At 40.0% G+C, this 23371-nt stretch overlaps 1 protein-coding gene across 1 annotated transcript in view; it reads right to left on the bottom strand.

The window, feature by feature from the left end:
• Positions 1–2321: 2321 nt before the first annotated feature.
• The window catches only part of SLC30A5 (solute carrier family 30 (zinc transporter), member 5), a 22339-nt gene continuing 1289 nt past the window's right edge, over positions 2322–23371 (bottom strand). Inside the window, exons 2-15 of the mRNA XM_010017215.1 lie at positions 21817–21883; positions 20427–20512; positions 18958–19045; positions 17297–17384; positions 12837–12913; positions 11841–12011; positions 10930–11218; positions 10423–10631; positions 9205–9362; positions 8019–8148; positions 6365–6590; positions 5128–5354; positions 3343–3471; positions 2322–2767 (exon numbers count right to left, since the gene is read on the bottom strand). Of these exons, the coding sequence (XP_010015517.1) occupies positions 2597–2767; positions 3343–3471; positions 5128–5354; positions 6365–6590; positions 8019–8148; positions 9205–9362; positions 10423–10631; positions 10930–11218; positions 11841–12011; positions 12837–12913; positions 17297–17384; positions 18958–19045; positions 20427–20512; positions 21817–21870 (2103 nt within the window). The 5' untranslated portion in view covers positions 21871–21883 and the 3' untranslated portion in view covers positions 2322–2596. The remainder of the gene's footprint in view (positions 2768–3342; positions 3472–5127; positions 5355–6364; positions 6591–8018; positions 8149–9204; positions 9363–10422; positions 10632–10929; positions 11219–11840; positions 12012–12836; positions 12914–17296; positions 17385–18957; positions 19046–20426; positions 20513–21816; positions 21884–23371) is intronic.

Here is a 23371-nt window from a genome sequence, read left to right as displayed (position 1 = left end):
GAAAGTCAAGGCGCACTGCATAAACCAGTATTGAAAACCACAATTTATTCTTTCCTTGCTACATGTACATAGATCGCTTGCTGCCAGTTTGTTGTAAGCCTTTGTCTCGTCTTTGGAAGTGTTCTGTTGCCACTGTCTGCACACAAGCAAGTGGCTAGCCTGAACGCTCCCCCACCACAGCATTTACTAACATGTACAGCAGTTGGTCTGTATCTGTGATTTGAAAACCTGTCCTTACAGCGCAGCTCTAATAAATCTCACAGGGAGGGAAAGCCTAAACCCTTCTTTGGAGGATTATTTCCAGATACAGGCTCTTTTAAAACAAATTTAAGATAGACAATGTTCATTGCTGTTGTCTCTGTCAGGATAGCCAGAAAAATCACTATGCATGTGCTGGGGTCACACACAAAGAACTACCGAATGCAAGTGAAGATGCAGGTTTTCACTTGCCTGTGAAGTATCCAGGCATGAGCTAATCTTCACTGCCATGACCATCCAAATGGGCTCCCAGCCACCTTCGTTTGTGGCCCTGTTGCTAGCAGCTGAAGTAGGAAATCAGCATTTGTTCAGAGAAGTGGTGTCAAGCATGAAGGCTTTTCAGTGATGTTATGCTAACTTGATTTGAAAAAGGAAGAATTTGAAAAGGTAGGAAGAAAACAACCACCTATCCCCACAGAGCTACTGCTTGGTTTGGTGAAATGCTTCCAGCTCCAGTCCAGCCATGACAAACACCAGTGGCACATGTAAATAGTAACTAAAGCTTTTTGTTCGAGAATGGTTTTCAAAGCCAAAAGATTACCCTGCTTACAGGCTGAGTGTAATTGCAGTATTGTTACACAAGTGACCTGAGCCTTCTGGAGGAGGTGAGGTGGGAGAACTACTGCCAAAGGCAAGAATTGGAAGAACACAGGATTGAGCTTTGGGCACTCTGCTGGTTCTGTAGCACTACCCTGAGAAATGAGGGACTGGGATTTGTGCAGTCAACGTTCATCACTCTATGCAAAAGCAGTGCAACTTTGAGAAACATTCTGAGCACAGTTTTTGAAGGCAGTCCTGTACTGCAGACAGTGTTTAACAGAGCACCGGAGGAAGAGATTGGAATGTAAACTTGTGTGAGAGTCACAGAAAAAACCACACTGTCTGTATAAACAAGAGGAGCCGAATTGCTCAAGGACATTCCAAACTGCGCTGCTGGTGGGTCTGATCATGTAATTCCTGTATCAGTCTACCCTTAAATTCCACTAACATCAAGTCTGACACCTTTATAATGATATTAAGGTACTGATCCTAAATATCATAACAAGAAAACAGTATCACAAAGTAAGGCTACTGTGACACGTGGATGAAAGATGTACTCATTGTCACTAACCACTGAACTGACCTGCTGAATTCCACGGGAAATATTTGAGGGCTTCAGACAAGAAGAGAAGGGGGCACAGGAAGACTGTAAGCAGACATAAGGGGAACTACCTCTGAAGACATGTATTATTACCCTGTTGACAGGTTTTCGCTGAAGGCAGAGATTTGTTTTCTTCACAGTGTGAAGACCCCAATACACACAATTCTTTATTAAATCTCTTTCTCTTTCCAAGAAGTATGAATTTATAGTTTGTTTCTGCAACCTGTCAAGCCCCAGGCTGCTGTCACAGTTCAGCATTCCAAACCTGGAGTGCTTCCTTTGGTAATACTCGAAGGTACAGCTGGCTACAGTGCACCTGCAGCTCTGCTACGGTATTATGAAAAAAAATCAAGTCAACAACACAGTAATATATGTTGAAGAGGTGAAGTTTAGGTGAGTGCAAGGACGGTCACTGATTAATTACTTAAAGCTTTGAACTGTTGCATTTCCAGTTATTCACAGAAAAAGTACAAAAAAATTATTTTACAGGGGGTGTTTTTGATTCTGAGTCTTCTCAGGAGACAGAAAAGTGTCTGCAATCTTCTTCCCTCCCAATTTGTCACTATTAACCTGTGGATTACTCTCCTTAAAACACGTAATTTGATACAAATTTTCAATGTTAGCATCTATGTGCTCACAAAGTTTAGAAATCAGATCCATTTGCAGAAATGTAACGTAAAAACTGAGTATTTATATTATCTAACAAAGAGTGCAAAACACATGACCTCATGTCGGTTTTTACTCCCCATAATAAATGTTGTTTTTCACCCAGAGTCTTCAAGCTATGTTTGAAAGAAAGTATTTTTCAGCTGCATTCCAATATAAATTGGAATTTATTTTGCAGTTTCCATTTTCCACTGCTAACATGAAATGATAATCATGATGTTCCATACTTAAGAGGACGTATGGAATGTATCCATGATCATCCACAAGTTGCAAGCCTTCTGTTCAATAAACACTAAGTACAGTGTTTAAGATCTGCATTATTTTCACATATACAGCAAATATTCAAGTCCATCTTATTTCCTTTATAAAAGCATCTTGATGCAATTTTAATAAAGACAGAATGCTTAAAAATCTCAAATATATAGTACATTTGTTCCTGTACATGTATGTGCAAGATCTTCTGGCAAAAATACGAATATGGAATCATACGGCTTCCCCATTTACACCTCCTTTGGCAAACACAACTTTGTATCACATGATATAAGTACCATCTTTGAAGTATTTCATGGATTCTAGTTGCTGGGTCATTGCAAGGACATCCTGAAATCCCGTACTGAGTCCAGACATATGTTGAAAATAAGCTTCCTTCTCCACTTGGACAGTTAGGTTGTTTACACCAGCATCTTTTAGAATTGCTGTAACCTGAATAGAACAGTATGGTTAAGACTAATATCACACTTTATATGCATCTCACAGTAACTTGCAGCACTCTGGCTCTGAAGTACTGTAGATGAGAAAAATACCATCATAAAGAATTCAATTTTCTGGAAAGAGAAGACTAGCTCCAGAGGGTATGGCTCTGCAACTTCTGCATAACAGGTAGTTCTCAGGTTCTTGCATAGGAAGTAAGTATCCTTTTAAGGAAAAGAAAACCCCAAGGCAGACAGATACTGGTAAGCTAGTTATAAACCCATGACTAGCACCCAGCTATCCCTACTGTTTACTGCCTGTTTTGCAGCATGAAATCCACCTCACCTACTTTTCTCAGAGCAGATGAAGTACCACTTTCAACAGTGAGGAAAAGGCAAAAAAGCAAACCACCTTTTCAAATAGCTTGTTATGCAACTAATTCCAAGCTAGCAGGCAAGGGAAGTACAGCACTGGAGACCAGCTCTGAGACATTAATCAATAGCTGTAAAAATAATCACAAACAGCAGCTTCAAACTTCAGTCTGTGACTGAAATTAGAACATCAGGGTCTAAAAACCTTGCACTTACCTGCTGTACAATTCTCTGTTCCATCACATCTGATACTACTTGCACATGTATTGTACCTGCAACAACACTTGCAGAGTGACACCAAAAATGAGGATCTCTGTATGATATGACTCCTTCTATTTTTTGAATCTGTAAAGAAATTACATTAGCAGCATTTAATTTAAGAACATGTTTTAAACTTGTGTATGTACATGGATATTGGTGGCAAATATTTCACAGAGAAACAAAGCTGTACAGCAAAGCAGCTTTGCAGCTAAGATATATTCAGAAATATGTAGAATTCAAATGTTACCTTGCTACTACTGTCAATAGAAGCTAAAAGCAAAACTAAATGAAAACCCTAGAAAAGTGCAATACTAAACAGGATAAGAAAAAACCCCAAAACAAACCCACAATTTAGTGTACAGATCCCAGCCACATCAATGGACAGACTAACCACAAAGCTGGCTGGGTATTTACCTATTTCAAGGGCATTTGTTACCTCACTATCCAGGATAAGCAGCTATTTAGTTATCATAGCTGGACTTAATTCAGAGACATGTTTCCCCACAACCTATCACTTTCTGAAAATTGATTTTTGTACTTGGTCTGTGTGGGATGGATTGAACTTTTTTTCACAACAGCCATAAGATGCCATGTTTTGAATTTGTGTTCTGGTAACAGACCAGTGATTTGTCTGTGGCTGAACAGCGCCTGGGTGCTGTCAGGGCTTTCTTGCTTTTAAGCAAGGAGGCTGGGGGTGGGCAAGAACTGGGGTGGGGACACAGCTGGAATGGCTGACCCAAGCTGTCCAGAGGGATACTGCATGCCATGCAACACCGTGCTCAGCAATAAAGACTGGGCTAGAGGAAGAAGGAGGTGTTGGGGCTTCCATGGTGGCTGTTGTTTAGAGACTGCCTGGGTACTGTCTGCTGTGGAAGGTGGTGCCCTGCTTTATCCCCCACCCCTTCACTGATTAAACTGAGTTTAAACTGCTCCCCGATTTTTCTTGCTTTGACTTTTCTTGTTTTCTCCCCTGTTTCACTGGCAGTGCTGGTGGTAAAGTGGGGAGCAAGCAAGTGGCTGTGTGGATGGATGCCTGACTGCTGGCCGGGGTCAACCTACAGCAAGCATATTGTTTTACTGTGATGTATTTTTTTAAATGCTTTTCCTATTACATTTTAATGAACTGCTCTTTGATTGTTTTCAGTAAGTATTTTACTTCTCCTCAGTCTCCCAGAATTGCTGTTTTCCCTCAGCATAAAGTGAAACCCCTCTCTGCACCTCCGTTTCCTTTCACATACACAAGCCTCTCACAGACAATTTCCATTTATTCTTTCTTGCCCTGCAAGATCATGGAGCAGATCCCCCTGGAAGTGTTCTCAGGCAGACAAGTACACCTGTCCCCCTCTACTAATTAAGAGGCAATTACAGGCTCAAGACATAATTCTGTAGCCTGAACCGTACACATCAAGTTTAAAAAGACTGCAGGCTTTTGGGAATTGCTATGTTACTTTCTGGGTACTAAGTAGTTTTCCCACACTGTTACCACACTTATCTGAAATCACAGTACTACACATAAAAGCAAAACAATAGTTCAAGTTCTTTTAGTTGCAAAACAACTTTGATCAATAGAACTCCCAATCCTGTCATATCTCTGTAGAATAGATTGAAAACAACTTGAGACATGAAGTTGTGTAAGACAACAAAGGCTGTTGTACTGAACTGCTCAAGTTTAACAATTATTAAAAACAGCTACAGCTCTGGATGTTTGTATATGAAAACATTTAGAATTGTAGTTCTGACCTTTTCTAAAGCAGCATGCAGATCTTTCTCCTGTTCTGGAGGTATCCTCAACAGAAGCACTTGACAGGCATCTTTCAGTAGAGGGATAACACTAAGAAAAATCAATGTAGCAATAAAAAGAGAGCAGAGCGGATCAGCTATGAGCCATCCAAATTGCTGAATAAATATCGTGGATACGATAACACCAACGCTGCCAAGAGTATCTGCTAACACATGCAGAAACACACCTGAAAACAAAATGAACTGATTAAGTTGAACAGTTCTGTTTAAAAAGTACCTATATGCTCAACAGAGGAAACACAGTATGGTTTAATAAAGATAATGAACACCCCCCAAGCTAAAGAGAGGCAACTATCTTCCTAACTTGGTGCAAAAATAAACAAAACGTTTATCTTTTCTAATACTCAATTACAAATCAATGTAAAAAATGTTTACACCCATTTTTACTCACTAGTGCAATGATCTAGGCAGGCATTTGCAGATTAAACTGAATGTGAATTGTCTTGAAATTGTAATGTGACTTGTACTACACAGCATCATCATTTAACTCTATATAGAAGAATTCGGATGTAAACTAACCACTGGAAAGTAAGACTATTCACTAAAATACTTACGCTGTGACAAGCGTACACAAAAAACTCATTCATTTATAGTTTTTTATAAGCCAGACAGTTGGTAAACAACTACTTTCTAACTACTAGGGAAAAAATTCCAAGAGGTAGCTATGCTGCAATTTTATATATATTGCCCTTCTTGGTTAGCTTCTGATTTTAGAGTTGAAAAAGACAGTTTCATCTTTACCACCTCATCTTCTGAGTCACAAATAGAAGCATATTCTAGATTGCTGGTCTGCATTTATTCTTTTACTTCTTATCCCTTCTCCCAGTGTTTTTATAACCAGCTGTCACATGATACCTAGAAGCAAGGTAGTATCTTTATAGATAGCTTGTACTTTAATTTCCGAATGGAACTTAGGAGCAAAGACTTCAGGCTTATTCAGTAATGTTGACAATGACTGACAATATATATTTAGTGTACATATATATAAAAAAATCTATATACAATATAGATTTAGTATATATGTATTTAATATACCACAATAAATGGCTGCCAGAACACTTGTGGAGAGAGATTTTAGGAATGATGCATAGCACTGGGTCTGATTCTGAAAATCTTCAAAGTCTGCTAGAAATCACCATATAAATATACCATTTATGGTCCAGCAGTCTGTACTTGCCTCTCATGTTGGTGTTCATGCCTCCTCCAGAAGACCCGTGGGAATGTCCATGGCTGTGCCCATGGTCACCGTGTGAATGGCCGTGCCCATGGCTGTGGCTGTGCCCGTGGTGAGAATGGCTGTGATCGTGTGAGTGACAGGCTCCCCGAGAAGCCCCATGGGAGTGCGCATGGCTAAAGGCACAGATACCAACAAGGTTTACGATCAGCCCTCCAACAGAGACTGGCTGTGAGAAGGAGAGAAGTCATTAACTTCACTGTCTCTTCCTAGGTATTCAAGTTTACTTTCTAAAACAGGGTAATCAGAGTCACTGGGCACCTAATTATGGAAAACTGTGGAAGCCTTAACATAAACAGAGGATTATTTTAATATGGATTCCTCATCATATTCCTGTCAGTATACAAGCTGGTTTCAAAATAGTCTTCTTCCCCTCTCAAGAAGATCCAATTCTTCCTAACCTTCTCAAAAACCCCACCGAATAACCACCACCAGAATGCACAACCTAATATCCACAAATCAGGGCAATATAGCAAATTTACTTTTAAGAAGCGGTGATTGATTTTATTTACTTTGAAAAAGAGGTAAAGTGGTTTGAATACAAGCTTTGCTTTGCATTGGCAAAAAAGGAAAAAAAAATATTTGTGTATTGTATCTAGGACATACACACCCATCTGAAATTGTACCTAGCTGAAGAGTAAACCAAATACTGCTTTACTGGTCAAGTTGTATGTTTTATCTCTCTGCGTATTTTTCTACTCTTCCCTTGAAAAACTAGCAAAGTGTAAGAGTAACACCAGCTAATAAAGGAGTTAAGCAAGTCCTACTCAGATGTCATTAGGCCTCTCCTTGGCTATGCAAACCTGTGCTCTTATGGAGGGGGTAACCTCCCCCATCCCCAAGAAACAGAATCAGTAATGAAAATGGAGCAAATATTAAAGATTAAAAAGAATGAAAAATCAGGCCTTGATTCCAGCAATGCACATTCCTCACTGTGTCTACACAAAAAATCTGTTACTGAAGACAGCAGCAGAGCACAAATTCTTGTGTGTGTGGGGGGAGACAAAACAAGTGAAGCTGGAAATGTGACAAGTGAATGCTTGGATTTGCAGAACTCAAGTAAAAAAATATTGAGGAAAATATTTGTAAGAAATGTATGGAAGCTTGAGAATTTAAGTGGGGAGCCCCTGAGGAGGCTGTAAAAGGTAGAGACACAGGTGCAGTTAAATTAACTAAACACAGCTTCATGATGCCACACTAACACACTTGGCATAATGCTATGAATCCTGTCTGATTTTCGACAAAATCTTTTCTGTAATAATTGGCATTGGTACATGTAACAGCAGAACCAAATTCAGTTTTGTACAGATTATTTCTTTAGTATCTTGCATTACAGAAAGACCACCATCTAAAAAGATTAGAGCTGTAATATCTTAGGAAAAAAATCAGTTTAACTGTCATAACTGAATTATAGTCACCCCTACATATTTCTGTATTTTAAAACTAGATGTATTTTGGATTTTTAGAGTATGTCAGAAAGTCAAGGCACACTTTAGATCTCTTTAGTATGCAACTGCAGTCTCCCTTTTATTTTTTAAATTAAGACGAGCGAGCCATTAAGTGCCAAAAAACATTCAGTCTGAATGACGAAACTTACAGTTAGCATATTTGTATCTATATCTGGAGGATCCACCAGTCTAGCCACTGATTCCATGAAGACAAAGAAAGCAATTACCATCAGAAAGAGTCCATTAATAAAACCAGAGAGAATTTCTACACGTCCATACCTGAAAGCAAACGTATGTACTTTTGAGAGTGAAAAATGGGTACTCGTAACAAATTTCAAAATTATAATATGTAAAGTTACAATACATTTAATACAGCATTAAGATGGCTTTGATTTTTTTCCCTCAAAGACACAGGGTCAGGTGTCCTGTCTCTGCTTCCTCCCGGCTTCTTGTGCCCCTCCTCACTGGCAGAGCAGGAGACTGAAAAGTCCTTGATCAAAGTAAACATTATTTAGCAACAACTAAAAACATCGGTGTTACCAGCATTGTTCTCAGGCTAAAGTCGAAAACACAGCACTGCACCAGCTACTAAGAAGGAGAAAAATGACTGCTGTAGCTGAACCCAGGATAGTATATAAAATATGTAAGTGTGTGTATATATATACACACCCTGCCCATTATGAACTTGCAACTGCTAAACTGCTATGCAATTTAACTGTACAGATTTTGATTATGTCAGCAGAATTGAAATCCTCATATGAATGCTGACTTGCAACATGTATCTTTGCTTGGTATACATACATACATGAAGCAGGACAATTTCTAAATAATATTAACAGTGATAAAGTTTTATTTGTAGAGATAAATGAAGATGACTTTGGACTCTTCATTAGGGACTCTAGTGGTAGGACAAGGGGTAATGGCTTTAAACTTAAAACAGGGGAACTTTAGGTTAGATATAAGGAAGAAGTTCTCCACATTGAGGGTGGTGAGGCACTGGAATAGGTTGCCCAAGGAAGTTGTGAATGCTCCAAACCCTGGAGGTGTTCAAGGCCAGGCTGGACAGAGCCTTGGGCGACATAGTTTAGTGTGAGGTGTCCCTGCTCATGGCAGGGGGGTTGGAACTAGATGATCTTAAGGTCCTTTCCAACCCTAACTATTCTATGATTCTATGACATTTCAGACACACTTTCACAAGGGTAAAGGAGGAACAGCACAAACACAAATGGAACAGAAGAAACACAGCCAAACACTGACATGTACCATTAAAATATCCAAAACATTCTTTATAGCAGGGCATTCTTAAAATTAGCAAGTAGAACCTAATATACATACCCATAGGAAAATATGCGAGTTGCTTTCCATCTTGTCATCAGAGCTGCAAAAAGCCCCATCACTAATGCAGAACAATCAAAAAGCATGTGAAATCCATCAGAAATAAGACCAAGGCTATTGGTCCATACGCCATAAAAAAGCTCCACAAAAGTGAAAGCCTGGGGAAAAAAAAAAAAGCTTTATTTTTTCCTTGAATATTAACTTGTAGTTTGATATCTTGGTAGCTAGCAGGAAACTCTTGTCATAGGACACTCCATAGTTTTGAAGGGTATTGTTCGAAGTATTTCTAGAACATTTTCTCTCTCCTCCAACAAAATGTAAGTGACACATTCCAAGTCTATGAAGAGACATTTCTGAACTTACCCTCTCAAAAGCCTTAGACCTAAGGAAACAACCCTCTGCAGGAGTAAAATAAAAGTTTTAAGCATTTTGTCATTAAACAATGTAACAACTCTGATCTGATCTATTATTAGTGCAAACACAGTGCTGTCTACACATCTGTAAGAATTTTCTTGACAATTAGCTGACTGCTTAAATCTTAAGAATTAGTTTTGAGAAGGGTATACAAGCAAAGATTTTTAATACATACATTTTCCCTGTACGGTTAACTATTATTAATTGGTATGCCTATAAACTTTCTGATCTTTCATATTCCATAATGGAATTCCTTAAAGTTATCATGAACACTTCAAGTTTCTCCCCCTGTTTTCCAAGTTAATTGCCAAGGTACAAAGAATGATCTTTGCAAATGTGGTCCTATCAGTCTGGCTTACTGAATCATTTTTTCCTACTTGAGAAACAGAGAAATCTAGAAATAAAACCATTCTACTGCAAAATGACACTGATTAATCCCACACTTACTGTTTTGTTGTCTCCATCCCTATGAAGACCCTATCAGTTTCCGCTTATCTGCTGGTAACATTGAAATACCTCAATCTTAAATGTACCATCATACAAGTATTTACTTACTGCTGTAAGAGTTACACAAAGAACCAGAGCTGCACTGTGACAACAAATCAAATTGCCCTTTCACTTACCTTAAGATTATCATAAGAATATTCTGTTTTAACATTTCATCTGATGAAACTACGCTACTAAGGGTCACTTTAAAGACAATTAATCATGGGAACCTTTTAAAGAGTAACTCTTCTTACTGTACTGTGTATGCATTACTGTGATTTGGTTTGAAAACAAGAAAACAAAATCCCATGCACTTACCAGGTTTAGGCACAAGAAATAGAAGATCTGCCTAGAATCATACTCCTCAAGGATTTGTTTCAGTGACTCCTTAATAAACCGAGGTAATGACTGAGAGCTCTGCTGTAATGCATCACCCATGAAGTTATAGAGAGGAGTGCCTTCAGGGGAATAGCCAATAAGGGTACCCTTCTGCCCTTTCCTGGAGGGGGAGGACAGGATATTGGCAGCTGCAAGGAAAGTATGAAGTTTTTGTTGCTGTTTCTAAGCTTCACAGCTACTTTATAATGTGTTTTACCAGCAATCAAAGCTTACAGGAAGTTTGCAGGCAGCAAAGTGACTGTCAAGTTCATCTGGAGGTTTATCATTAGATTTCATTGCTACGTAAGATTAGATCATCATTTCCTCAACAGAACAGGCCTACTACTACATTCTTCATCCAATGGAATTCTGCACACATCCATTTTCTGACTAAGTCCCCAGTCACATGGAAAACAGATTTATTAAAAGATAAATAAGAATACGTACATAAAATGAAGAAGACAGCACTCACTACCACCCCTCCAGAAAGAACGTGCTCTGTGCTTTCATGGTGTGGTGGCTTGTTCATAGCTCGAAGCTGGTCTGTTATGGGGTGTGTCCAAAAGTTGCCGAAAAGCAGTGCACTAATGAAAGTGAGAAAGGATCCATATCGAGCACATGTGGTAGCTTCCATCTTGACAGAGCATATGGACTCCACATAGAAATCCAGGATCACAACAAAAAAGATGACTGTTATGAAAGGCATGATGAGAGAAGACCAAGATTCTACTTTACTCTGAAACAAAAAATACATTTCAAACAGGGTTGTTCACCATTATATGTGGTTGTATGTACATTAACTAGCATTAAATATTAGTTCACTTTCATTACAAACGTTTTTGGCAATCCATCACAACATAAATACTTTTGTACTTTCAATTTATCATATAAAACCAACATTCCAGATAGAGAGAGACACATATGCACCACAGTACCTTATTTTAAATACTTTCATATGCTTACAAGCGATGCTACATGCAACACCATATTTGCAAGTATACTCTCCCCTAAGCATGCAGGCATAGCAAACGTATTTAAATTACAACAATCTGCTTCTGAGGAATAAGAGAGCCCTGTATTTATACAGTCACCAATACTCGTGCTACAACACCAGATGAATCCAGGATATAGTACCTGAGCTAGAAAGATGAAATAAAGTTATCACACAGAAAAGAAAATTAAGATATCACAGAGATATACACCAAAATATAGAGGGAAAAAATCAAACAGAGCTTACTACAAAAATAAAGATGGCAACTTTGATAATTTTAAAGCTATTTTAAAGGAAAGATTTAAACTGCACTTCACAAGAAGCAGCATTATAAAAAAATGATCTACTTTTGTACTTGCTATCTTACCTCTGTTGTCAGAGAGAGGACAATGACCCAAGGGGACAAAAGAAGGACGGAAACAAGATGAGACAAAGCTTGAAGACGCTTGGCTCCACCTACATCTACAGACAGTTTTCGGGAAGCCATGTGAAAACCAACCTTACAGCACAATGCCAGTACAAGAAGCAGTACTCCTCCCTGGAAACACAGAGGGATCCTGTTAGCATTTCTTAAGAGCGAAATACCTCACTCCAAAGTGACTGAAAAAATATTAATATGCTTTCCTTAACTTATCAACAGAAACCAAAGACAGGCTATTTCCTGTAATTGTTACTCTAGTTAAAAACAGTAGCACAGCATATGTGGTTATACCTCAGCGCTATTCACAACAGCCTGGCATGACCTGAAGTTTAAAACTCTCAATAGTGTTAATCCACATACAACAACAGCAATTTGGTAGTGAAGAGCACATGAGGAAAAAGAAAAATCACATGAAACATGGTTTTCCATCTTCCATTATTAAAAAAGTATTGGAAGCATACACAAACCCCAAAAGTGCCATGCCACCTTAGTCTCTAAGCTTCTCTTAACCTTTTCAGTCACTTACCTTTAATCATACCATACCATATTTCTTCACAATATTTCCTTTCAAAACTGTTCTATAAATGAATCACAAGATACGCACACAGCATCTCATCTCCCTTAGGTCACAGCTGCTTTACACAGTTAACCAGTCTCTCTTGACATTTGATTTATTTTTACATAAATACTTTCTCAGCTGCTTGGTTTAGTCCTCAATGCAGCCACTTTATCAACAAGACTAAGCTAGGGTTTGGCTTGTGGTACTGAACTTGCTCATAGTCAATCAGGGTGTAAAAATTACAGTCCTAGTTCAGTTCCATTATAGGGTGGGGATGATGACATTTTTGGTTCTGATTTAGGTTTGGATTAGCTCTGAGTTGGTGAAACTGTTACCTACAAAACTTAGATAAATATTAACCTCCGAAAATACAAGTTATTTACCTTGTGATCTGCAACACCCAGGAAAGCAATGATTGTGTACAGAACATGGGTAAGAGCACTATCATGATGCCCCTCAGCTAAGCAAAAGAAAGTTAAGGAAGAATTTAATTTGATGATTTTTTTTTTCCTTTAACCCAAGGAACAGGTAAACGTAGTAGAAGATCACAGAAAGCAGAAGTAAGCAAACTGAGTTTTAGGGTTTGTCAGATCCTTAAAATTTAGTAAAGATTAAAATATTTCCACAGAAAATAGGTAGTTAAAAATATGTGGGGGGATATATTTTAAAACATAAGACCATAGTCACTGTTAAATACTGCACAGCAGCATCATGGTACAGGATTTAAGTTAATTTTGACAACCAGACTTTGAAAAATATACTCATCAGATCAATTTTCATAAAAAGCACTAAAACAGTGATGTGTCTAAAATTCAATCTTTCCAGTTTCTAAATATTTAAACTTTGGAAAACAAAGAGTAATTGACAAACACAATGCATCGAATATTAAAATAATAGTAGCTTTTGGGAGAACTAGAGGACACTTTAACAATTAATTTACTCACTGAAAACTTAATGGATTAATCGATACCATCCCTGAATATACTATTTGCATCTTTAATTCCATGTTTTCATCTTTCCTTGACGAAGTTTACTGTCACCTTGTTTGTTTTTACTGCCTATGGTTAGATGTACCACTTTTTGCCAGTATGCTTCACCATGTTGAGATGACCTGTTGAAAATTTACTTCAGAATTACTCCCAGTTTACTCAGTGGCTTTGAAAGCATGTTAGCCAGCTTCCATTTTGCACCTTAATGTCCACTGTTGTCGGAGCTACTGCATAATACTTCACTTTTCAGCCTAGCAGATGAACTGAGATTACCACATTTGCAAAAGGACAGCCAGTCTTTGAGACACTCTCTGTGGTATCTGGGGAGTCCTGGCAGTCAGGAGAAGTCCCTGGAGACTGGAAAAAGGGAAACACTGCACCCATTTATAAGAACGTAGAAAGAACTGGGAACTACTAACCTGTCAGCCTCACCTCTGTGCCTAAGAAGACCAGGGAACAGATCCTCCTAGCAGCTCTGCCAAGGCACATGGAGGACAGGAAGGTGATTCAAGACAGCCAGCATTGCTTCACCAAGGGCAAGTCCTGCCTGACCAACCTAGTGGCCTTCTGTAATGGAGTGACTTCATCAGTGGAGAAGGGAAGAGCTACAGATGTCATCTATGTGGACTTCTGTAAGGCCTTCGACCTGGTCCCCCACAACATCCTGCTCTCTAAATTGGGGAGACAGATTTGATAATGATCAGTGGATAATGAACTGGCTGGATGGCTGCATCCAGAGAGTAGTAGTCAATAGTTCAAAGGTCTGGATGGAGATCATTGGCGAGTGGTATCCCACAGGGGTCCATACTGGGACCAGTACTGTTTAATTTCTTCCTCAGTGACACAGACAGTGGGATTAAGTGCACCCTCAGCAAATTTGCAAATAAATTTGCTGAGTGGTGCAGCTGACACACCCGAGGGACAGGATGCCATCCAGAGGGACCAGGGCAGGCTTGAGAAATGAACCCATGTGAACCTCAGGGGGTTCAACAAGGCCAAGTGCAAGGGTCTGCACCTGGGTCAGGGCAACCCCTGGTATCAATACAGGCTGGGGGATGAAGGGATTGAGAGCAGCCCTGAGGAGAGGGACTTGAGACTGAAAACCTGGACATGAGCCGTCAGCGTCCGCTTCCAGCCAAGAAAGCCAACAGTGACATGGGCTGCATCAAAAGAAGCGTGACCAGCAGGTTGGAGGAGGTGATCCTGCTCCTCTACTCTGCTCTTGTGAGACCCCACTTGGAGTATTGTGTACAGTTCTGGTGTCCTCAGTACAGGAAGGACATGGAGCTGTTGGACCAAGCCCAGAGGAGGGACACAAAAATGATGAGAGGGATGGAGCACCTCTCCTATGGGAAGGCCTGAGAGGGTCCTGTTTTTTTACCCTGAAGAGAAGGCTCTGGAGAAGCCTTTCCATACTGAAAGCAGGTTTCTAAGAAAGATGGAGACAGACTTTTTAGCAGGGCCTATTGCAGAAGAGGAGAAGTAATGGCTTTAAACTAGAAGACGGGAGATGCAGACTAGACATAAGGCAGTAAATGCCCCATCCCTGGAAACATTCAAGGCCAGGTTGGATGGGGCTCTGAGCAACCTGATCTAGTTTGAAGATGTCCTAGCTTACTGCAGGGGGTTGTACTAAATGACCTTTAAAGCTCCCTTCCAACCCAGACTATTCTGTGATTCTATGTATTTTTCTGGATATATAGAAAAGACTGCCAGCCAGGCTGTCAGCCATTTACTGCACACACTTAGGCTACAGCCATTATGTTTAGAATTTGTCATGAAAAAGGATAAAACTGGATAAAGCCCTAGAGGGCAGGGGGGGGCAAGAGTCCTGATTGATACACAAGGATCACCTGCTCCAAGCTGAGGAGCGCTGCATCCTATCAAGAAGGAAATGGGGCAAGAAGGCCAGAAGGCCTCCATGGATGGATAAGGAGCTCCTGGGAAAACTCAGAGGGAAAAAAGCTTACAGAAGGTGGAAGCAAGGACAAGCAGCCTGGGTACAAAACAGGGACATTCTCTGGGAAGCTAGGGATCAGGTTGGGAAAGCTAAGGCCTACTTAGAGTTGAGTCTGGCCAGGGATAACAGGAAGGGCTTCTATAGGTATGTCGCTAACAAAAGACAGACTAGGGATAACGTGGGCTCTCTCCAGAAGGAAATGGGAGAACTGGCTACCCTGGATTTGGAGAAGGATGAAGTTCTCAATGACTTCTTTCCTCAGTCTTCATGAGCAAGAGCTCTGACCACACTGCTCAGGTTTTGGAAGGCAGACACAGGGACTGTGAGAATGAAGATCTCACTGCAGGAGAGGATCAGGTTTGAGATCTAAGGGCAAATCAGGCCTGACCAATTTGGTGGCCTTCTATGATGGGCATACTGGACTGATGTACAGGGGCAGAGCAGTTGACGTCATCTCCCCGGACTTGTGCAAACCGTTCGACACTGTCCCACACAACATCCTTGTCTCTAAATTGGAGAGACACCAATTTGATGGATGGACCACTCGCGGCAGTCATTATATGCCAGTATAGACAAGAATGACAAGCTAGCAGCAAAAAAGTTATATGCTTGTGTTTAGTGGAATTGCAGATAGGGTACAAAACACTTTTCTGTCAACAATTTGTAAAAGCTTCCTAAGATTACTTCCTGTGTCACAGATGTATATCTGTCCTGTGGGAAATTGTAGATTTTAAAGTGGGTTAGGGAATATGGATTAAAAATGGACAGCAGGTGTTGCTTTAGACTGTGTTCAATAGCTGTGCATGATTCACTCCTGTAATATAGGCAGTTGGACTATAGTCCAGTCCAACTATAGTCCAGTCTTCTATAGTGAAGACATTCAGAGCAGCCCTGCGGAGAAGGACTTGGGGGTGGTGGTTGATGAGAAGCTTGACATGAGCAGGCTTCACTGTGCGCTTGCAGCCCAGAAACCAACCGTATCCTGGGCTGTATCAAAAGAAGCGTGACCAGCAGGTCAAAGGAGGTGATCCTGCCCCTCTACTCTGCTCTCGTGAGACCTCACTTGGAGTACTGTGTCCAGTTCTGGTGTCCTCAACAGAAAAAGGACAATGAGCTGCTGGAGCAAGTCCAGAGCAGGGCCACAAGGATGATAATGGGGCTGGAGCACTTCCCGTATGCAGAAAGGCTGAGAAAGTTGGGGCTGTTCAGCCTGGAAAAGAGAAGGCTGCGTGGAGACCTCATAGCAGCCTTCCAGTATCTGAAGGTGGCCTACAGGGATGGTGGGGAGGGACTCTTCATCAGGGACTGTAGTGGTAGGACAAGGGGTAATGGGTTTAAACTTAAACAGGGGAAGTTCAAGTTAGATATAAGGAAGAAGTTCTTTACTTTGACGGTGGTGAGGCACTGGAATGGGTTGCCCAGAGAAGTGGTAAATGCTCCAGCCATGGCAGTGTTCAAGGCCAGCTTGGATGGGGTTTTGGGTGACATGGTCTAGGGTAACGAGTCCCGGCCCATCACAAGGGGCTGGAACTAGATGATCTTAAGGTGCTTTCCAACCCAAACCATTCTATGATTCTATGATTAACAGAGCTGATCAGAAGTTTCTAGTGATCCTGAATGGGCTGGTATGTGCAAATGCGCAGGGAGACCTTAACTACCATTTAAAATCTATTGCGTGTTCTAAGTTATCAAAGTAAGCAATGCCATTTATTTGTCTGCAAATACTAATATTTAGATGTAAAAGTAAGATCTTATGCTAGAACATCATTAGGAGATAAGATTCCTATCAATAAAAGCGCGAGCAAATTTAACTCAGTGCATTCAACTTTATGTTATGTTCTCCCTGTTCCAGTAATAACAGGCACCTGCTTTTACACCTAGCAAGAAAGGATACGATGTTCTGCTATTTTAGCCATGAGGTCATCATTATCAAAAAGCAGTAAGCAGATTACAGCTATGATGAAAAATGCAGCACCTCTTGTCTGTAAAAAAAACCAAAACACAAAATAAACCAAACACAAAAATCAAACACAGACCACTTGGAATATTTTTATAACGTGCTGTAAGAGTTTCATGTAAAAAAATCCAGGAAATCAGTTCCTTCCCTCCCCTCCCTCTGATCAAGATAAACGTATTTTAGTTCTGTAAGAAAACATGAGAAAAAACCTGCTACTTAAGCCTGATGATTTAATATTTTGTAGCACCAAGGAGCTGTAAAGAGGATCTCGTGGACAAACTGTAGAATTTTGTCTTAAGGGAGGTAAAGGCTAGAGCACTGTGCAAAGGCTCTGAGTAAGCAAAGCTCTACAGAGAGTGCTTTTATGGGGAAGGGACAGAAGCAAGCATGAAATCCCAGCTTGCAAAGCTTTCACCACCATGACTTAAAACACTGCAATTTGGGCAGTCATCCTCTTGGCACTGAGGACACCGAGCTCTACACCTAAAAAATAATATGAGAATTAATTTTCTGAAGCCAAATATAGCTATTACATTCTTGTTTCAGAAAGTCAACTGTCTTCTCTTTGCCATACTTCACTTCATAAAGCTGAAATATTCAGAGGACAGGGTATCACTCCCTTGTTTCTGCTGTCCCACACACGCAGCTTAACTGCCAAGTGTGGTCTGCTAAGGTACAGATTGACAGAGAAGCTCTACCTTTGGGTGACTGGCTGGAGGAGAAATTTGTCTTCTAGATGAAGACATTCATGCTGATCCCCATAGTATCTCAGTTTGAGGAGGGCTGGAGCGTCAGAGCGGATGACTGTGCTATTCACTTTAAGAGCAGCCTAGAAGTGATTAGGGGACTCCAGCAGCAGTTATGAGACAGAGATTTCAAAACTCCCAGCCTAAGGCAGCCCCAAAGCCAGCCTTCCTCTTACACAACAAGTACTCTAGCCTTGGGTATGTGACATTGTAAGGCATCTTTCTCCAGCCATCACCATTTTTGAGTGAAAGTGGCCAAGACTCCTACGTGCTGGGATAAGCTTATTCCATTGAGGGCTGATTAGGCACAGTCAGAGAACACCTTGTGAAATTGTATGTTATGGGACTCAGACAAAGGATGTCAGAAGCTCAGATTTCTGATTACATGAAGGACTGGGCCCAAGTATTCAGCACATATAGGCTCATACAGACACAAAAGTACTGAAGAGAGCCTTCTGCCAGAAAAAAACAAAGTATGCGAAGAGTTTAGGCAAGGGTATGGAGACTGTACTGTGAGACTGCAGTGTCTAAAGGGCAGGACCACTACATGCACATATGTCCTCTTGTCAGTTTGAACCCCAAATCCCGCTACAAAGACTGCTGAGGTGCAAAAATCATTCTCAATATTCTTTTCCCCAAACAAACAGAAAAACATCTCAGGCATGCGCCACAGATCTCCAACAGCTTCACCCACTCTTTCTCTCTTAATGTCATATTTATTATTTTACTGATTAAACTACAAAAAGCACAGTTTCTATGAATATAGATCCCAAACACTGTTCCAGGTAAAGAAGTACTTGAATTTATAGCATTCAGTATTTGCTACATTTGATAAAGTAAATTTTTAAATACCTTTGCTGGTCCTCCACCCGAGCTTGTGAACAAGACACTAAGGAGTGACAGCACAACCACATCACTGTGCTCAAACAGCAACAATGTCCTATAAAAAAATGAAATAAACACTTATATCTAGTCACAAAGAGTTTACCGCAAAGCTTGATATATACTATTTCAGCTAAAATTCAATGACACAGCAGTCAAAGATTTAGCCTGTGATTTCAACAGCAAGTTTAAACAATTCAAAAGCCTAAATGCAAATCTATTTGCCTTCACCAGCAATAGATCTAGCTGTGGACAGCTACACAGATCACAAAACAAGAACTTCCTAACTCAAGGAACAGATTAATATTATTCATTTATAGACTGCTTTAAATTGTACATTCTTCTAATAACACAACAAGATACTAACTTGATCAAGATGGAATTGTTATTCTTCTTACAATACCTCCTCTAAACCAAAGTTTCTGGTTCCCAGGAAAAAAGAGGTCTTGTTCTGTTGTATTACATGCTGTTTATTGAGGTGTTGATGGTTTAGTAGTTTATGCAACCTCAGAACCTCTTAATTGCTGAAAATCAGAAATTCTGACTTTCACACCATCTCCTTCAGATTGCAAAGGCTAACTAACAAGCTATATTGACAGCTTTCCAGAGCAGAACATGAAAGTTCTGCCATTCTCCACATACAGTCTGCTAGGGCCCATTTACTAGTTCTGTTTGGGAAGACTGCCAGCACCCAGAAAGGCACTACAGTATTAAGAAATCCTATTATTCTCTGGTATGCCTTTGCCTTTGTTGAGGCTAAAACCTCAACTTCATAAAATGTATAATTTAAGGCTTTACCTGCCTCTCTCTAATGAAAGATGCTTTCTAATACATTAACCTTCATTTTTTGAATTCTCATGTTATTCTTTAAGAGTTACTCAATACTGCTGTCAAACAGCACAAGTGATTTTAACCAGGAGTATATATATGCACTAATGCTACCCAATTCCACCACAGCATGGGCACGTGACCAGATAAAGAAGTGCCCTGCAACGAATGCAGAAACTGGTTCTAGTCAGCTGGTACAGGAATATGAGCTGCTACCACTAGCTGTCAAGCCATGGACTTCAAACAGTTAAATAAACAATTTGGAGATGAGATGAAACTATGGAAATTACAAAAACTACATTCAGTATAACAGCCAGTTCTCTTGTATCATCCACATCGGTAGTTTAAACACTATCAAGAATTTTACTGGCATCCTGCCAAGAATGAAAAGAATTACAAGTTCTACAGAGAATTGTACATAGTTTTTCCCAAGCACAACACAGTTCACAGGAAAAAGCGTAAAGATTTATTTAAAACCTCAAACACTAAAGCAAGAGGCTGATGTTATGGGCTGATGGACAGAAAACAAAAAACAATGCAGCAAGACATGGAAAGATCACAAAAAATAGCTTAAAAAGAGAAAACATTCTTCACTGTAAATATATAATTACCTCAGTGGTCCACAAAGAGTAAGGCCAAAAAACCACAAGAGTGAAATGATACATCCCACAACAGCATGCTTAAAAATTTTGATCCACTACAAGAGAAAGGTATTTTATTATAATTTTCTCCACAGTTTCAAAATAAACACCCCATTATTAGCATTCTTTCAGCAGAGTAGCTGTAGAAATAGAGTTTAAAACATATGGTCTGCAAATTCTGCGGAATTTAAGAGTATGATTACCTTCTTTCCTACTTTGCCAGGCAACTAAAGTTTGTTTGGACATACTACGAACCAGAGTTACTTATTTTTTTTTTACCACATAGTAGATTTTCTAGTATAGTCTGAGGTCTCTAACAAGAAGCCTGGAAAAAAGGCTGAAAAAAAAATCAAGTTCATTTATCTGTCAAAGATGCTGGTTATTTTGTCATCTATTGTCTATATGTCTGATAAACATTTACAGAACTAGATCAGTCATCTAAGATAAAGACACTAAGACCATAAGTCTACAAACATTTATGTGCAAGTTAAATTTCTTCAGGAAGCACGTTCTAATTCAGCTACTAAATACATTACTAACTTTAAATGCAAGTTTTTGAAGAAAAGTAATTCCTTTTGGAAATACATTAAACAAGACAAAGTACCTATGGCAAACATCTTCAAATCCAGGATTTAAAAATGTTAGCAACAGTGAAACTGTAAAGGGACAGATGTTTCTGAACACAAATCAAAGACGTAATTTATTCCTCTTCACACTTTTAAATTCTGCCATATATGTCTAATCATGAAAGCAGCTGACATTTGGCTGTCCTTCATATTCCTTCTACTTAGCATGTACCCTGATAACATTGTGCATGGATCAGGTTTTGTGCACACATAAACCAAAGATGAGTATGAAGCAGGTGAAGAAAAATTGTCTCTTACAAAAAAACAGGTTCCAACCTGTCCCTGCCCTAACTTCTCAGGATACTAGGAACTGAACACGGATCTGAAGAGCTGTTAGACTAGCACCTCATCACAACGCACCATGCAAAAAGCACTCTTCTGGTTTAGGGAACATGACTGGAGTACTCTGACATTCTGGCAGTCCAGAAACTGTCCCCCTAAACTGTCAAAGTCAGTGAAGTAGACTAAGCTCTTTTTGGAAATCCAGTCCTAAAAACAGATGCTCGTATGGAGCCAAGGACCAATCTTTTTACACCTATCTCAAAAGGAGCTGACAAGAGCTAAAATGCTGTTTCCTATTGTGCACTAGGCACAAAGTTAGTTACACCCCTTCTGGAAATTGCAACCGTATCTTCCAAGTGGAGTAACCTTTCTTCCGCTTTCACTTTTGGCAAGAGACAAGTTGTCAAGAATATCTACAAAGATGTGAATCACTATTACATATACCAACTCACCTGACGCTTGGTTACGACTTTTCCAGAGGAGAATGGTTTTTGAAACAAAACCATAAAAAATGCAGACCTGTTAAAAGAAGAAAGTTTTCTCTATTAGTCAGGTTTTTATTCAATGCAGTTCAAAATAACCAGGCCTCTCACATCAGGCTCGGTTTACAAACCATATTCCTCTACATTTTTCATGAGCAGGCCACACTGACTATGCTCACTGGTTTTATTTTCCCTGCTGCACTACATGTGTCAGATAAGAGTACAAAGGTGATGACAAGTGAGCTTTATTTCTGGTCAACTTTAAAGGCAAGTTCTTCAGGGAATGAAGAACTCATGGCTAATGAGAAGTCTACCTGAGATTTAAAAAATCAAAATAACTGATCTCAGAAGTTTTAAGAGAAATAATACTGGTTTTTATTAGCAAGATACATACACCCAAAATCTAATACATATATGGAATGTGAACACACAGTCTTGTCTTCCTCAACTGGGGTTCAAGTGATGGGAAAAAAAGACTATGGTGCTTGGGAATATGCAAGCGAGGGGAACATGCAAGCAAGAATGCCAGAAATGGAACAAATTTGAAATAAAAGATAAAAATCATGTTACAAAAGTTTAAACTCTGCCACGTTTATTAGAGAAATGCTCTTCCATATCTTATCAGTTAATCATGAAGCAGCATTGTGTCTGCAAAGCTTGCTTCTGTATACTGACTATCAGTTTCTACACTCTAGGTCTCTGTCAGAGGAAAAATAGCAATTGAAGCTCACAAACTCTACAGGAATACAAATTACCAGAAAGGAAGCTCTTCTACACCTTTGAGAAAATTTGGACATGGCCCAAGTTTCCTATCAGTACTGTTATAACGTGATGAATTTGTAGTAGCAAACCCACTGAAGTTTCTTGAGGGTAAGGAGGAGTTACAGAGGTTTCTGGATAGAGAGGGAAATGGGCAATCACCAACTGTATGAAATTTAACAAAAACAAGTACCAGATTCTGCACCTGGGGTGGGGTAACCCTGGTTAATACTGCATTAATTGCAGGGTGAGAGGTTGGAGAGCAGCCTCATGGAAGAAGAACACAGAATTGTTAGGAAAGGAAGGTACCTCTGAGATCATGAAGCCCAACCTCCCATGCCAAGTCAGGGCCACAGGTTACACAGGAACACATCCAGGTGGGTTCTGAATGTCCCCAGAGAGGGGTACATTCAACCCCCCTGGGCAGCCTGTTCTAGGGCTCTGCCACCCTCAATATAAAGAAGTTCTTCCTCATTTAGGTGAAACCTCTTGTGTTTTAGTTTATGGTCATTGCTCCTTGTCCTGTCCCTGGGCACCACTGAAAAGAGCCTGGCACCATCCTCCCAGCACCCACCTTTGAGATATCTAATGCATCAGTGAGATCCTCTCTGTCTCCTCTCAACTAAATGGGCCCAGCTCCTGCAGTCTCTCCTCGTAAGAGAGATGCTCCAGACCCCTGATCATCCTTGTGTTCCTTTGCTGGACCCTTTCCAGTAGCTCCTTGTCTTTCTTGTACTGAGGAGCCCAGAACTGGACACAGGACTCC

Source organism: Nestor notabilis, unplaced genomic scaffold, assembly GCF_000696875.1.
Source record: "Nestor notabilis isolate BGI_N333 unplaced genomic scaffold, ASM69687v1 scaffold8076, whole genome shotgun sequence".
NCBI lineage: Eukaryota > Metazoa > Chordata > Aves > Psittaciformes > Psittacidae > Nestor > Nestor notabilis.
The sequence above is the reverse complement of the archived record's forward strand: the minus strand, read 5'-3'. Positions and strand labels throughout refer to the sequence as shown.